This window comes from Atractosteus spatula, chromosome 8, assembly GCF_055471065.1.
Source record: "Atractosteus spatula isolate fAtrSpa1 chromosome 8, fAtrSpa1.hap1, whole genome shotgun sequence".
Lineage (NCBI taxonomy): Eukaryota > Metazoa > Chordata > Actinopteri > Semionotiformes > Lepisosteidae > Atractosteus > Atractosteus spatula.
In genome coordinates, this window is record NC_142713.1 from 42,806,713 (window position 1) to 42,824,289 (window position 17,577).

Genomic DNA, 17,577 nt, shown 5'->3' on the forward strand with positions numbered 1-17,577 from the left:
GAATGAATTGAATTATCAAAACATTGTAAACTCTATTAGACCATAAATAACACAACCAGCGATTAATGAACAGTTTCAAACATAAATATTGTTCCATTTAGAGACAGGCAGAAATAACCTTTTAATTGTATTATCAATTACTTACAGTGTGTTAGCTGGAGCGATATATTGGATTTTATGTTGTGTTTTTACATAATGCTATGCACACATTTATAAAAGCTACTTATCTAGAACAACTGCATTGATTTAGCTATTTCAGATAAACAGTTGGAAATCATTTAATGAAAAATGCTTATTTTCTAAACTCCTCCAAATGAAATTTTTCTAAGGCAGACTTTTTCAGGAAACTGAATTATTTTTCAGATGTCCCAAAATACCCAGGGACATCATCTCATGCATTGAAAAGCCCAGGCTTATTTTGATGAAGTAACCTCGTATACAGTACCTACATGTACTGTATGCCAATCCCAATTTTGAAGTGTGTGTAATATAACCTGAGACTCGTGATACAACCACAACTGCTACAGTATATCTTCTTCTTACCTGCCCCATGCGGCTTCTTCAGTGGAGGCTTTATTGACAGGAACACAGGAAGAGGCAAAAATGGAGGAACTGTTCTCCTGGTAACAGAACCCACAGCCTGGGTCCAGCATACAGCTGTCACAGAACCTAGTCACAGGAAATAATCCACATGTTATTGCAGAACTGTGAGCCCTCTGCAGCATGCCACTGGTATTAAACCCTAACTACTTTGAAACATGGAATATCAAAGGGTATTTTTAAAGAAATTCCAGGGTTCAATATTTAAGACAATGACATGACTACATATTCCAAAACCACAATTTCTCCAAAACAGAATCTACTGTATTAGATTCTGTAATGTTTGGTTACAATTTTTGATGCGACCGACTATGCACCGCGCCATCCATGTTTCATCTACAGTATATCTGAACCTCTCGGCATCGGATTTTGACATGTTCCCAAACCAAAAAGTATGAGTGGGAAACAATCAACCATTGATAAAAGCTCTTCCAAATATATTATATTCAATAATACTTGGTTACATCTTTTGATCCGACAGACTCAGTTCTGGGATACAATAACTGCACAGCGCACTGCTTCATCCAGGTCCCAGAGAGGTTCCGAAAAAAAAAATGTCAGATAGGAGCAAGAAATCACTCGTCCTAAACCTGATTTGGGCCCCAAAAACTAGCGCTGAGCTTAAAAATTCTCTAAGTAGTGTGTGAATGTTAATCCTAACCCTAGCTGGGGTGTCAACTGATCATTTCCGCAATCTACAGGTATATCTGAACCTCTCTGGGCATCGGATTATAACATGTTCCCCAAGCCAAAAAGTATGAGTGGGAAAAATCAAAACCATCGATGAAAGCTCGTGCAAATGAATGACATTCAATAATGCTTGGTTACAAATTTGGATCCGACCGCCTCAGTTTTGGGATACAATTACTGCGCGGTCATTTTGAATGGCTTGATCTGTAAACCAGATGGAATTTGCTAAAATATGAAAGATAATTTGTTTGCTTAGTGTTCAAGATATCGGAATAGTTTAAAATAGCCTAATGTACCATACTGTAAATTTTAGATACATTTACAGATCCAAGACTAAGAGGTTTATGTTTTACTGTATTTCTTTTAAAATCTTCATAAGGAACATTTTAAAAGCATGTTAGCTGTTCTGTTTAGAATTTTAATACCTAATTGTTACAGTGATGAAGAAAAACACACAACATTCATAATAAAAGTACTAGTTTTAGAATATTGATGTTACACTTTTTTCATTGTTTACATGTTAACAAAAATATAATTTTATTTAATTTTAAGGTTGTTTTAAGACAGCAAGCCTTTCCCCACAAACTGCAATGTTACTTCATTTTGAGAACTGAAACGTCTTGAAACCAGTATTTTAAAGTATAAATGTCCAAATACTTATTATCTACAAATAGCATTCACATTATCCAATTTTCCTCCATTTCAGAAGTAGGCACAAGAAATTACGAATCCTTCAGCTCATGTTAATTCAATTGTGGGTGCATCTTTGATCGTGTTGTAGTTTCTTGTTCAGTCTCAATCACGAGTCAAAATTTCATTTTGTATTGCTCAAGCAATATCAACCCATATTCGTATGATTGGAGGGTTGTAGGAATTCTGTATAGGTTTTATAGTGATGAATAACAGTATATCCCCATTTACATCTGTGCAAACAAATGGTTTTTCTAATAGTCTTTTAATCTTTTAATGAGATGTCTTTAGAGACAATTGAACTTAAAGAGTTAAAATAAAGTATATTGGTTTTCTTTACAAACTCCACATACAACTACAATAAGAATGCAGAAAAAGCAAAATCCTATTTTAATAGGTCATGTCTATTGTACCAAAAGGCCACTGAGCTGATGATTTCTAATTAAATTCCAATGATCAAAATAAAAATGCAAGGTCCGCTTTAGGGTCCACTGAAGATTCCTGCTGTACTGTTAAGCTGAACAGTGCATTTCTTCTTTTGCAATCATGATTCCCATAAATCTGAAAGGGCCTTTTGGCAAATGTATAGAATGCATCTTTCCCTGAAAACAAAATCTAATGCTGCATAATGATACTCGGAGTAAATGTAAAAGTCAGAAATTACATGTTAATGTATCAGCCTTGTGAGTCGCTCTCTGTGCTAACTGGTGCACTGATGCACCGCACTGGTAGATTACAAGAATAAGGAAGACGAGTTCAAAGGAAAGCGAGGCTATAAAATGTTGTATTAGAGTGAAGATATAAGCATTACATTAGTAAAGTAAGAATTGAGTCATTTTTATGGACTTTGATAAAAATAAATTGCATTATTATTAAATTACTGTATGATTGCTGTAAAATATGACATGAATTTGGAAAAGAAGACCAAAACAATGTTTGAAAATGTAAACATATTTCTAAAAGTTTTTTTCATAACTTTAGTTTAAGACAATCACACTTTGAATTACAAGTGTGTTATTGTTGCACTTGTTTATTTTTCAGATTACACTTTCTAGCCACACCTTGACAAATGTCATGGACAGGAGCCAAAAGCAAGACATTGTAACGAAGGTACAGTAGATGCATGAGGTCACTGATCATCTGTTATCCTTTATATCTGTAAATACATTTTTCATATCCATTAGATATGAAGATTACGTGATGCAAGATGTCTCTACAAGAAAACTTAAGCACAATAGAAGGAAACAGAAAACTGCCTAAGCACTGCCTAACTGCCTAAGATAGTTCACATTTTTGTAATAGATAGGAGGCGAAGTAATCAGAAATCCTATTTACTTGCTCATTGTTCTGAAAGGTATTTTTGATTAACTTTTCACCTGCACCACAGATATGTGCAAAACCTGAACAATAAGAATCCTGATTCACTACCATTAATCAAACAAGTAAATCAATTTATTTTGGACAGTGTACATGTTGGACATCCTACCCATATTGAGAGCAAGTTGAGTTGGGTGTAGAGGGGTCTGTTGGGTGCAGGATCACAGGAGGTGAATGCTGTGCAGAGAGTAAAAATCCAATTGCCAGGACCAGAAGACTCAGGATGGTACCTACAAGAAAAGACATCCAAAGAAGATTACAAGTCGACCTGATGGACATAAAAAAAGTCATTGATACACCTTAATATAAACACTATATTAATAAAGATAATTAAAGAAGAGCAAACGTATGATCTATCAAGCCTCAAAGTATGGGATTAATATTAGGGACCCTCCAAAAACAACAATACAAAGAGCTAAATCGCTGCTTGAAACAAAGTCAAACAGCAGAACAATATAAAGCAATTTAGAGAGTACAAAATTGGTCAAAACTGAGGTTCCATCATTTCTCTGTCTAACCTGGTGACAAGATGGCGGCAGAGGAGTCAGGAGTTGTGCACTCATGCAGGCTGGCAGTTAGATCCCTGCTACCAGCTGTAGTACTCCTGTCCTGGGAATAGCTCCAGAAACCCTTCCCTGTTTTTTTCTCATTTTTTAGAAAATAAACTTTTACAAAAAGGGGATCCTGTGCGAATTGCTTGTGCTCATGCCAGTGACAACAGACCAGCAATGGTGAAGCACTGTGAGAGACCTGCAGGATGTCAGCACAGCTGGCACCGTAGGGAAGCCTGACTGATGACTTCCATCAGGAAGTCTCCCAGTGGATTTTCTGGGAATTGTAGTCCTGAAGCTAATGCAGCATCTGTGAATGATCATAGCCAGTTTCTATACCTGGCTTTCCACCCAGCCCTGGCTGTTGAAGTAAACTAGCTACTGCCTGCTATGGGACAGTATGAAGATACTGTAGGTTTACAACCGCATGGTGATAAATCCTATCAAGACTAAGAGGAAGAAGTCTAAGAAGCCAGTCCTTGAGTGTTCCCCTGTTAGGGATGATTACACAAGCTGAGTCGACAGAGACGTGACTATAGCCTTCAACAGCACTACACCAGCCTTCGGGGCTTTTACTGGGGTTTGCAACAATGAGATTAAATCTGAACTGCACATTCTGAAAAAATTAGATGAATGAACCATTGCAACTGATGTTCTGAATCTACCGTATAAGCAGGATAATATCTATTCAATTTCAATACTCTTTCAATAAATTGGCTTAGTAAACAAATGTCCATCCATCCATTACTAACCATTTTATCCAGTTAAAGGTCGCAGGAGAGCCAAAGCAAGCAGCAATTGCAAGGCATTTTATACCCTGGATGGGTAGACACAAACATGCACTCACTCAAACCAGGGCCAAATTTCCTAGAAAACAAATAACCTACCAGTGCATTTTTGGACTGTGGGAGGAAAAAGGACTAGCTGGAAGAATATGGGGAGAACATACTAACTCCATGCAGATAGCACCCTAGAAATTAAACCCAGGGTCTTAGTGCTGCACCACCATGCTGCTCTAAACAAGTGTCATGCCATGTAACCTTTGAGATTGTATTGTCATTTATGTATGTTTTTGAAATTGTCTTCTCATTTATATCGTTACAGAGGAAAACTGTGAACATCATGACATGCAGGGTAATTACAGTACAACTTGTAACACATAATCCACTGCTAAATAGGCTTGTCCTGCTAACTTGTCTTGAGACTAATTATTTACTAAGTATTCTCCTGCTGAGCTAGTCTTGATGTCTTGACCTACAATTCTGTGGCTTATATCACTAACAACCAGGAAGCCGGCTTTTGAAAGATGTTAATATACCCCTTTTATGCACTTTAATCTTCCTGGAAGCTTTACTTTGTGAGTACTTCTTATTTGCTTTTATACTTTTGATTCTGCATGTCTTTCAGTTACAGATAATTAAATCCTCACACTATTCCACACATCACAGTTCCATGCTGGATTAAAATTAAGTCAAGGATGTTTTTTGGTCTTATTTTTTAAATTTATTATTCAGGTTTTGTTTGTTTTTTTTAACTGATTTATAAATCAGGAAATCTGGGCAAAGAAGTCAATTACATTTTGCGCTACTTAGAATATAATTCATTTTTGTACCAAGTTATACAGTATATTGTTTACATAACAACTATAAAGATTCAAAAGATAAAAACAAAACTAAATAATGACTAAAATAAGAATAACATAGCAAGGTATTTTTTTTTACCAAAGACTTCTAAATGTAAAGGTAAAGGAAGTGCTCTAATTACAGTAATTTAACATCAGAGGTAAAAATGGTCTTTATCAATTTTGAAAACAAGACTAACATACTGTATATCATGGTAATGCAGTAATACTAATCTCTGATGGAATAAATATATCATAACATAGTAACATAATATAGACATAAAACTATATGAAAATACACCGCAGGAAATGAGTATCATGAGTATAGAAAAAGGAGTTTTTTTTCAACGTGACCATTTGAAGATCCCATATTACATATTTGACAATGCAGCCAATAGATATGGTGTAAAAAAGTCAATGCAAAGAAGAGATCTAGGCTAAATTTTCTTTACGCAGAAGTATTAAGAGGAGTGTTAAGCATGACTGTTTCTCTTTCTTATCTACAAAAATGACAAAGACTCTAATATACAAGAATTAGCTACTGTATCTTCTGAAATTAACAGATGCCACATAATTACAAGTAGTAGCTCACACTGTCACCACAACATTGATAAATGCCAAGTATCACTAATGGGTCAGAAATTTAAAATATAAATAGATTATTTGTTGATCTATCAAATAATGTATGAGACAAATGAGTTAAGTGGCCTTAAACTTGTGTTGAAATGACCATTATCAAATACTGAATACTACCTCACTTTCCACTGCAGTCTCAAAACAAGAGTGGAAATAAGAGACATAAAGCAAAAACTGTATAATGCATTGGAATTTGTTCATCTTCACTTCTGGAAACCTTTAAAAACATTATTTCACCATTGGAAATAATGCAGAAAAAGGCAACCCATATCTAGGGGTTAAAGATATATGATACATCTTTAAATTTGATCTTTTATTATTTATCTTTATCATATATATCATATATCATATATCATGTTTGGGTTGACTTGAAACCAAGATGTTGTATTGAATCTCTGACAATTTGGATAAAGTCAGTTGATAGAGTTACACCATATATTTTCTTCATGTTCAGATTAGAGAGATCAGAGGACTTAAAGCAAGCAAATTAGCTAGTAAGAACAGATGGCACCTTTTTACATTAGAAGGATTGTAAGTATATGGAACAAACTGACAAGTTATGTGATCATTGCTGAGTCATTGAAAGCTTTCAAGGAGATTCAAATTCAAGGATTCAAGAAGGTTTCTTGGATCATTTAACTCAGATAAGCAACACAGGCCAAATGACCTGTTCTCATCAAATCTCCACCTTGTGTTCTTCATGCTTAGACACCCCTGCACAATGACACAAGTCTGTTTTTGCCCATATGCCTATATCTGCTAAATTTTTAGAAAGTGTGGAAAGATTTTTATTTTAATTGCATAATGCAGTTGCCATAAATACCATATTTGTTTAAAACATTTTCATTTGTTGATGCCTTACCTGTTAAACTACCCAAAGTCAACTTTCGACGGCCTACTTTTTCCACTAACCAAACGCCAAACAGAGTGAAAATGAAGTTTGTGAAGGCAGTAACTGCCGACAGCCAGATTGCCATTTTATCATCCTTTACCCCTGACATTTGGAGGATTGTAGCACTGTAGTACCTGGAAGAAGAAAAAAAACTATGATTAGAAACCATCTCTCATAACAGTTAGGCTTTTATTTATTCTTGAACCTGTCAACATTAAGTTGCAGCTGTTCAAAAAAATAGCACCAAACTTAAGCCTTGTAAATTGCAGTTTGTGTTAGCCAGTTTCATAGAACATAATAACAGACATTATAATTTCATGTTGTCAGTTGGATGAAAGTTGAATGGAATTAACCCATATAATTGCTATAAACTTTGCACTGAAAATACAACTTACTGTATCAATTACGGTCACTGAACATGCCTAATTGTGGCCATTGGTATTTGTAATTAACCATATTCACATTGGCTGTTATCTGTAGGTGTAAGTATACTTCATATGGTAATCTCACCGGCTCTGCCAACTTTTTAAACTGTAACTAAAATATATAACTTTCTCTGAAGATACTGTACCTGACCAGGATAATAATTTAGTACACACTGTTATTGCCAAAAAAAATGTGAACTTTGAATGGCACTGAAAGAGAAATTTATAAGAAAGGACATTTGGATTTCTTTTTGCATCCGATAATATCCAATAGAACATTCTGCTTCTGCAGTATAAAAGGAATGCCATTGTGGGGAAGTCACATGCTCTCCATGATCCACCGTCTTCCTTCTGAGAGGCACTGTCTGCCTGTCAGATTTTTAAATCATACTTAATAGGCTCTTCATGTAAATAACAATCCATCAGATGCTGTCCCTGTAATCATCATAGGGAACATCTGAGCTCCTCTACTTAGGGAGTATAATTTTCCTTTAAAAACTGTCACCTTGTTATTTTGTATATATGTTTACATATATAGTATATGACATGGCAATAAATATCCTAGGAAATTTCTAATTATGTTAATGGAAAAAGCAGAAAAGCAGAATGATTCCAGACTGCCATCCTATTTGTGGAGCTTGCATCTTGTCCTGCTGGTCTGTGTAAGTCTTCCTCAGGTGACATGTCATCCCATCAGTGGTGAAGCCTTGGATCCTATGATTCTGACCCTTATTAGGATGAAGTCACTTTCTAATAAAGGGTGGATGGTTGGATGGTAAAGCAGCATTCATTTGCACTGTCTGTGGTTTCCTCTTAAAATGGGAAAAAAGTCACTCACTTACTGATTTGCATCTCAGAGCCACCAAGAGATTGCCTAATAGTCTGTATACAGTACATCTTTACATATGATCTTATTTTGACAGATTTATCTGTATGGATTTGCACACACTTTGTCCTTTAAGATACAAAATCAAGGCTCTTACTCATGCTCCAGTTGGAGAACAGGTCCCACTCCCTATTTAAACCTCCAGTAACACATTTATTATTGCTGAGAGGCCAGATGAAGATGACCCGTCTGACTCACTCATCCCACCCCCACAACCTCTATGAAAATTCAGTGAAAGAGCATTCTGGGCAGCCTTTCACAGTGGCACAGCCAGGATTCATACCAGCAGTCTCTAAGCTATAGGAATTGTAATGCAATTTAGGCAGAAACTTTTCTCAGATGTACAGTAATGGAAGTAACACTGCAACAATTAATAAGCTTTCTTAAAATATATGCAGCAATTTGTGCAAATTAGAACATCAGAAGACAATTTTCCCTAAACAATGTATAGATTGAAGATAATTGTAAAGACAGACAATCTTATCCTTTGTTAACTAGTTTTCGCTATGTCCCTTCTATTCATATCCAGCACTTGAAAACCCTTTACATGGGACATATTCAAAACTTGCTTTCAATATACAATAGCTCTGCTTCACATGAATATAGTTCACTGGAAAAGCAAGGGAAATCTAATTTCCAAATGAAATTTCCAAATGATGCATGAACTAAGGGTGGCTATAGCTTTAAAATAAATGTCACAAAATGTGTAGTCTCTGGAAGATGGTTAATGTGCCATTAGAATATTTTGCAGAGATAGCGAGCTTAACGCTGTTCAGCAGTTTATGACTGAATGCTAAAGAACAGGTATAAGAAAGGCATTCAGGCACTTTGGCTGTAAAAACCAAGAAACATATACATACTGTAAACCAAACACAAGAGTAAGAATATCTGCTTCTTCCAGTTCCAGTTCCAATTGATAGATATGACTAATTTTTCCAATAGTTGTTAGGTGAGATGTGCCACCTATTTTTCAAATGTAATCCTTATTACTGGAGCACTATATAAAGCAATTTAACAAAAATGCAAAATAACTGCAACAGGTTACAGGGGTGCTAGTGTAAATACAAACTGTAAGAAACCGCTTACATTCTGCAGATCTGACACTCCATTAAAAATTAACCATATTCCAGGGCTTAGTTCTAGTGATCTCAGATGAGGCATACTATACATCACAGAAAAAAATCTAAAATGGCTATGCTAGACCACCATAAGGTATGGAAAAACCACATCAATCACCTGAAACAGTTTTTTCATGATCAGTACAAATAGTTGAAGGCTTCCATTATCTTACATGTTTGTTTACAACCATCATGGTTGCCTATAAACTAATAAATAAACAAGAGACATGGGACCTCTAAACGGCAAGAGCCTAAGCTTTCAGCAATCCGAACCCCAACTGGTGCAGCAGGCACAGGCAGTTCTTAACTGCCGAACTGTGAGTACAATGGCATTTACACTCTATTGCATTAATGGAGGTAAAAGTGATCAATTATTTAATTTGACAATTAATCTTCCTCACTACCACTACAATGCACTGCAAGCTGTGTGTACATTCGAAAGGCCGAACTGAGGGTGTTTACTGCAAACTTTGCCAGAATTGTCTGTTTCCATTTGCTGATATGCTATTAGTAAGATACAGTACAAATAAGATCAACTTACATGAATAATAAGAGACATAGCGTTTTTATAGTTTCTTGTCTATTCAGCAGATACCAGGTGAGGCCAAGTGTTGATTACTTAGTCAGAAATCATTCCTTCAACACACGATAACAGAGAATTCCACCATTCATTAATGAATGGATGAAAAGAATACCCAAGGAGGTGGCAAAAAGTATTATTTTCCTATTCTTTCATACATTAATAGATGTATGAAATAGTAGATTCTCCAGGGAATTAATCCAGAAATTCAAATACAACAAAAATATGCCTTATTTTTTTCTCTTCTCTAAGGGGCTCCAGGCAAAGAAAGAAAAAGTAAAAAACCTTTCAACCCTGAAGACAAAAGAATGATAAAAAGAAAACACTAATTAATACTGCTTAAGCACACCATGATTTCCCTGCAAGGGTTGTTAAATTACATTTTACATTTTCACATTTTCTCCTTGGCAATGTTCGCTTCTGGAGAAGAATATTTGTGGATCAGTAATTTGTCTTGTGTTACTGAAATCACTGTATAGAGCAAAACAGTTTTTAAAATTTTATATAAACTGGCACATAAAGTTTACAAACTCTTTACACTGATGAACTATGAACTATGAACACAATTAACTAGGGGTTTAATTTTCAAGTGTAAAACTAATCTCTGGTACTGCATATACAGTAACACATAAAGGAAGCATGTTTCTCCAGGCCTTTCATCTCAGCATCCTCAAGTTCAAAGTCAGCATGTTCTGAACTAACTGTAATTTTCATGAGTTAATTAATGCTCAGCTCTTCTCGGGGCTTGAATTTTGTTAGCTCTAAAGCAAAAGTGGACTTGCGCTTTGCTTAACATTCTGCAAATCATCTTAATGTACAGCATCATCACTGTTTTGCTATTGGGACCCTCTGAGCTGAAGACAGCAAAACCTAAAAGTGCATCTAAAAATGATTCTCAAAATTCTCAACCTTTCCAGAAAGTGTTACACCTGAGGAAATGGGACATAACGTATATGAATACAAAATAAAATGGAAACCTGTCATCCCAATAATTGATGGTTATTACCAACAGTAAACTGAAATGGTTTGGTCCCAGAGTCACTAGGTACTCTTGGAGGATCAGTCTGATCAGATCTGGTCAATTTAAGAAGTACTGTACTTTATCGTACATTGTAGGACAGAAATTGTACTAAGGATACGCAATTCCAATTTTTTTGCTTGAGATGAAACCTGGAGACGTGTCTGTGAAAATCTACCCAGCCATGTTATTCCATGCTTGGCTTCTTTCTAGAAATGGTTGGATTAGATACTTACATCAAGTTTATTTTAATAGCCAAACATAACAGTTTAGATGGACCCAATTGTCTCCTTTTATTTGTGACCATTCTTATATTCTGTGATTCATGAGTGTTCTTATCCAGAAAACAGAAGATGGGGAAAACGCCATCAGAATGCTTGGACATCTGAGAAATTGAAGTTATATTAATGGAGAAAACACTGAAAGATTAGGGTAGATTTAGAAAAAAAAATACTACACCTTCAAAATAACTGCAATGTAAGAAAATTGAAATTGAAGCTCCATTAAGGGTAATAACACTATAAAAATACAGCATAAAACTTTCATACCCAGTGAATCACAAAAATATTACTAAGTGTGGCTGAAATCACTACAATGCAGTACAAGTTTGTACAGTAACACAACATTCTATAATTTATACCACTTATTTTTGATACTTGGATAAAGATTTTGGATTATTATTTTTTTTGGTTTATAATATGGAAATTTAAAGAAATGGGCTACAATACATTGCAAGCATAGCTACAAAAGGGAATTATATATATTGCAACAATATTGCAATGAAGGCTAAGATGCATACTAAAAGTTTTTGTTTTCAATATTACAACAATGCAGGAATATTAAAACACAAAGTAAAGTGTTTCACAGATACCAACCAGAAACCTATAGACTTTAAAGGAAAAGTAATGTCTTATATGTAAATTTTACTCAGGTGTTTAAAAAAATGTACAATTTAGGCTGAGCAAAGACAAAACTGTATATTTAATGGATTCATCATAAAGAAACACAATTTTGATTAACATTTAAGATTAAGAAGTCTTCTAGGCCTGATATTCCACCAGATTTACTAAAGGAAACAAAGATTTTATTCACAGGCTGTTAACAAAGCACTTAAAAAAAGTAAATTACACTCACATCCAAAAGGTCCTAACAAGGTGCAAGGTTTTTAAAAAAAATTCTCAGAAAGAACAACTTAACTTTAAGACTTGTATAAATTATAGTATATAAAAAATGTTATTGATACATCAAACACATAAAAGTTGTAGTCAACATTGTGATCCACAGGGGACTTTCATCAGCATAAAATAGTATTTTTTTCAGAACCATTACTGCACCCTTTTCCAATGTTTTAATGTGGGGCCACAGGATGAGCAGAACCAGTGTCAGACAGGATATCTCACATTTTTCTTGGCGATTTAAAGTGATACTGGCCATTATATTATTGTATACTCTGCTTCTCTTTTTTGTCAGTGTTTGAAGGCCATGCTGAAACTCCCCAAGAAGCTGACATAGGCCCACATAGCAGTAATTTGTTGTGTGTTCCAGTGTGCATTATTTAAACAGACATTTCTTCTCTTGCAATCTGGTCCCTTTCTGGAAAATCATAAGTTTATTTTTGTTCAGACTAATATCAAGATCCCAAGTTTTCACTAATGTGTGGCCACTAGTGACCACACTACTGTATGGCCAGTTTGTAAAAGGATGTCCTGCTTTTTTAGTGAGAGCAGGTGTTCAGTGCACAACAGGTGCATTTTTCAGTATGTTGTTTTGTAAGAGTCCAAAGATGGGGAAATGCACAAGTTCTGTGTCAAGGTGGCTGATATACATAATATTAATTGTGGAATTCTGACTACTGTAATATTATTTAAGTGTTCCATGTGCATGTTTACTTTCTTTCTATAAAAATATTCTATAATTACTTAGGTGCAGTATCTCAGTGCTACTGTAGAGGTCAGTTTTGCTTAAGACACTCAATTACTGATTTCAAAAAGAAAATGAACAGTATATAGTATACAGTATGCATTACATATAATATACTTGAAAAGCTGTTGCAAAATGTACATCATTTTAAGCATAGTCAACTGGAAAAAAAACGACATTTTTGGTTTCGTGGACTTTCTTCTTCCTGGACTTTGTACACCAAAGCTATTTATTACTGTTGTACCTGTGTGTACAATATGAATTAGGCTATAAAACACTGTTAAAACTCCTTCATAAAGATGACACAATAAACTGATATGCATTTAAACCATGTACTGTAGTATAATACAGTTACACATTAACATTCCAGGATCAGTTCTTAAGTCATTATTGGTGTCTTCCATCACCTTACTTCTTTACCTGGTGTTCTATTATTAGCTATCTTCAGGAATTATGTTTTATTATGAACCATCACAAATACTGCATGCATGTAATGCCATCTGCACAAATGGTATTAAAGGATTATGCATATTGTTATGTAGTTTTTAAGAAGGAGTTATATGGGAATTATTGAGTTATAATGTATTTTAGGGTCAGGTTTTTTCTTTTCTTCTGCATGTATCTTTTTTGAATAATTAAAGATATAAATAATATTAGCATGCTTGAAAAACTACTTTATAAAATAAGCATCTGAAAGAAACTAATGATTTACAAGATACTCTAAATAGAAGACACATGATCCAACACACAAGCGACCCTACTGTAGTTAAACCTACTATTTTAAAACAGTAGTCCTTTATTTAACCAGAAAACAAGTTCTTAATTACAATGGTGATCTAGCCAAGAGACATACAGTATATCATTCCATCATTGTTGCGCAGAAATCTAAGCGGTGAAAAAAGAGACCAAACATAATTGAATTAAATGTAGTATGAGAAATGTAATTTGTGTTACTGTATTTCATAACAAAACAGCCACAGCAGGTTTTTCCTGCTAAGTAGTTTCATATTACATCTCCCATTTGCTTCACCACTTACTTGAATTTTAATATAGTTTAACTGTTATTGCTGGATTCTGTTTTCATATCCTGGAGAAAGGGGTATGAATGTAATTACAGCTTCTGTCTTCAGCAATGACACACTCTGAACTCTGCTACAGTATTTGTGTAAGCCATGTCAGCTATAAAAACTGCACAGTCAAAGCCCATTTTACATTTTATGAGATATTTCAAAAATCCAAAGCAAATGTTGATAGTTCTTTGTATAAGCCATTCATTACTATAAACAATCCATGGAAGCGAGAGATAACATGCACACTCCACACAGATAGTTCCCTGGTCTCCTAGGTCCTGAGTCACAGTCAGATAGGTCACAAGAGCCGTGAGGTAGAATTGCTAATTGCCTTGCCACTGTAGTGCCTCCATGTTAACTAATGCAGCCAAAACGAATCAGGTTTTCATGTTGAACTGGTACATTTTTCAAAAATGTACCAACATATAAATACATAAGCATAACTATGCCACTGTATAGATAAAGGAAAATACTGTTGCAGTTTTGTAACATTTAATTACATTTAAAAACGTAAAAACATTAACTGCAAAATACTGAAAGAATGATGTACATCACCTGTAGAGTATCCAGGTTTTAAATGAAGGTTGGGGAAACACTGCACTGACTACATACTGTAGAACTGACCTGCCCAGTCCAGTATTACTCTTCTAAATGTTGAGGTATGTTCTTATGGTTCTGAATGGAGCTAAAAACCCAGATGTTACACAAGAGAAAATAAAATATGTACAATATATAGACACATTTATTAAGATATTTTCAATAGAAATATGTCATATTGGGTTTATCCTAAATCTTAGTCAATTCATAGGTAATTTCACTGGCATTTCATTTCATATTTAATGTTATCCTTGCTGGCACATCAGTTGTAATGTATCCACAAAAACGGATATACAGCTGAAGCTGTTCCACATAATTCCTATGTTATGTGCAGTAAGGAATGCTAACAAATGGAGATTTTATATCTTTTCAGGCTTTTCAGGTGATTTCTTTTTTATTGGATTTCTTTTCAGGTGGCTAATCTGACATAAATAATGGGCTTATATAATAATTCTTTCCGGTCTTCCTGCAGTTTAGTTAAATTTCCAGGTACCTGTATGTATTTCAAGCAAAAGGGTCTCCAAACTTTTAGGAGAAAAGGGCAAAATCCTACTTTTAAACACAAAATTATATCCATCACTAAGAGTACATTAAGAGAAAAATGACTGTACGCTATAATAAAATATTAATATGCTGATTATATAATGATAATTTGGACATGAAGCTCATGAGTGCTGAACTACTGAACTGCCGCTCAGAATTTCTACAAGCTGACTCCTGACAGAGAACGGCAGGACTTAATGGGGAATTTTTACCATTTCATGCCTGGGTTATGTTGTTCTGGCATAGGCTTTTAATGGTCCCTCAGGAGAAAAAAGATTGAAGAACCATGTATATTCCTACTGTATATTAATGTGGCCAGTACTTAATGACATGCAGATTACAACAAATCGCAGAAAGAGGAACAAAATAATGAGATGTATTTATGTTTTTTAGAAACCATTTTAAAAAATCAATTTCTAAATCATTTTTTTTCACAGTATCTTAAAGAAGGGTTGTACATCATTTTCTGCATTATTTCAAATATTGTGGATTTAACGTACAGAAAATAGAACTGAAAGGCAAAACCTTCAGAAATTCTTGCTACATTAAGGAAAGTAAAACACCCACATTCCTTCGCAAGTGACAAAGCACATCATCACAGCATATTGCTAGTCTGTAACAAAACAGAATCACTTTCAAAACCTATTAAGAAATTGTATAGTTGGTGAGCAATTCAGAAATGAATTAAGTGCTAAGAGGCTAAGTGAACTCAGTGCTGGTGACCTATACCTCCAGTAATTGGCCAATTCACTGTCCTTCTATACATGTCTAATTTCCTGAATTAATAAACACATCCACAAACCAAGGCCCATGCTGCCATGCTGTGAGCTGGTAGTTAACAGATTATTCAAACATTTCTTCACAGGTATAATTTCCTATAAGGCTGAGATGAGTGAGACTTGGCCAAGGTAGAAATAAATTTACTAAAATTAAATTACTTTGAAAGTACTGTAAAAACACTTTAAGAAACAGATAACATGGATTTAGGAAGGAAATGTGTTATTTAATAACAATTAAGAATCCCTTGAACAAGTAATAATGACAGATGTCAGGGATTACATAACAGTGAATCATACAGTATCATATATTTGAATTTTTAGAAAGCTTTTGATAAGGTCTCCAATAAAGATGGATTCTCAATAAAATTCTTAAATTATATAAATTAAATGTTATAGCTACCAAAACTAGTTGAATTTACAGAGAATACAAAAAAGATGTCTCAGAAACTCAACAAAAAAGTCAACAAGTCATAAAGTCAACAACTTTATAAATTACATTTAATAACATTGATTAGCGCAATTTGGTCCAGACTGGTAGAAAACATATACACATATTTAAATTTAGCAATGCAGGAAATAACGCATGACGGGAATCAGGGTGTATAGATGTATAAGAAGTAGATTCTTATGCAGCTTTATCCAGACACAGTGGGGAGCAAATAAAGTATATAGCAGAAGTACGAAATTCAAATACAGGGAAATTATGCTCAAGCTTTATAGCAAACCATTAGGAACAAAATTTGAATATTGAATTTAGTTTTGGTCACTGTACCACAAAGAAATATTGCGGGGAGCACAATATTTAGAATATTGTTATAAAGAAAAACAACTTGCAGGATTCTTGGTAATCAGAGGATTGTCATATACGGACAGGTTATGGAAGCCCAATCTGCTTAATCTAGACTAGAGCAAAAAAAGACTGATAGTAGATTTGATTTTATTTGATTTGATTCAAGTATACTGTATAAGATCCTAATGTGTACAGAGAGGGTCAACCATGGGAAATATTTCCAGCTCAACAGAAAAACAAGGACGTGGGGCCACATCTAGAAACTATATTTTTTTATTAGGACAGAGAACAGGAAACATTTCTTTACACAAGCAGTTGTGAATGTCTGGACCAGGCTTTCCTGTCAGAACTCTAGACATTTTTAAGAAAGACCTAAGTGAAATTTTACATTCATTTGGCTACTAAATTACTAAATGATCAAGATGGACTGAATTGCATTGTCTTGTTTGCAGTCTTACTTATGGTCTTATGAATCAACGCCATTCTTTGCTGTCATAATATTGAAAAACCCTTTGTTGCGCCTCCTTGGCAAATCAGCACATACACTAGCTGAAATAACAGCTCCAGGGACCGCGTTATTGCCAAGTTAATAGCAATTGCATGGAGTGAACTGGAATGACACTTCAAAGGGCTTTACAAGTGAGCACGTCCTTTCATCACTGTTTTGTCAACTAGCCCATGACAGCTCAGGGAGACTTGACAGTGGGGCATTCCAGAATCACTCCCTTCCATCTCTCCACCCAGCTCATCTTCTTTCTTCTACTCTCTGTGTTGTCCATACACATCATCTTACC

At 34.7% G+C, this 17,577-nt stretch overlaps 1 protein-coding gene across 2 annotated transcripts in view; it reads right to left on the bottom strand.

Annotated features, from left to right (window-relative positions):
* slc2a13a (solute carrier family 2 member 13a) overlaps window positions 1-17,577 on the bottom strand; it is a 131,054-nt gene that overhangs the window by 5,836 nt on the left and 107,641 nt on the right. For both annotated transcript variants that reach the window (XM_088923623.1, XM_088923622.1), the window contains exons 5-7: window positions 7,028-7,191; window positions 3,467-3,587; window positions 544-669 (exon numbers count right to left, since the gene is read on the bottom strand). In XM_088923623.1, the coding sequence (XP_088779749.1) occupies window positions 544-669; window positions 3,467-3,587; window positions 7,028-7,191 (411 nt within the window). The remainder of the gene's footprint in view (window positions 1-543; window positions 670-3,466; window positions 3,588-7,027; window positions 7,192-17,577) is intronic.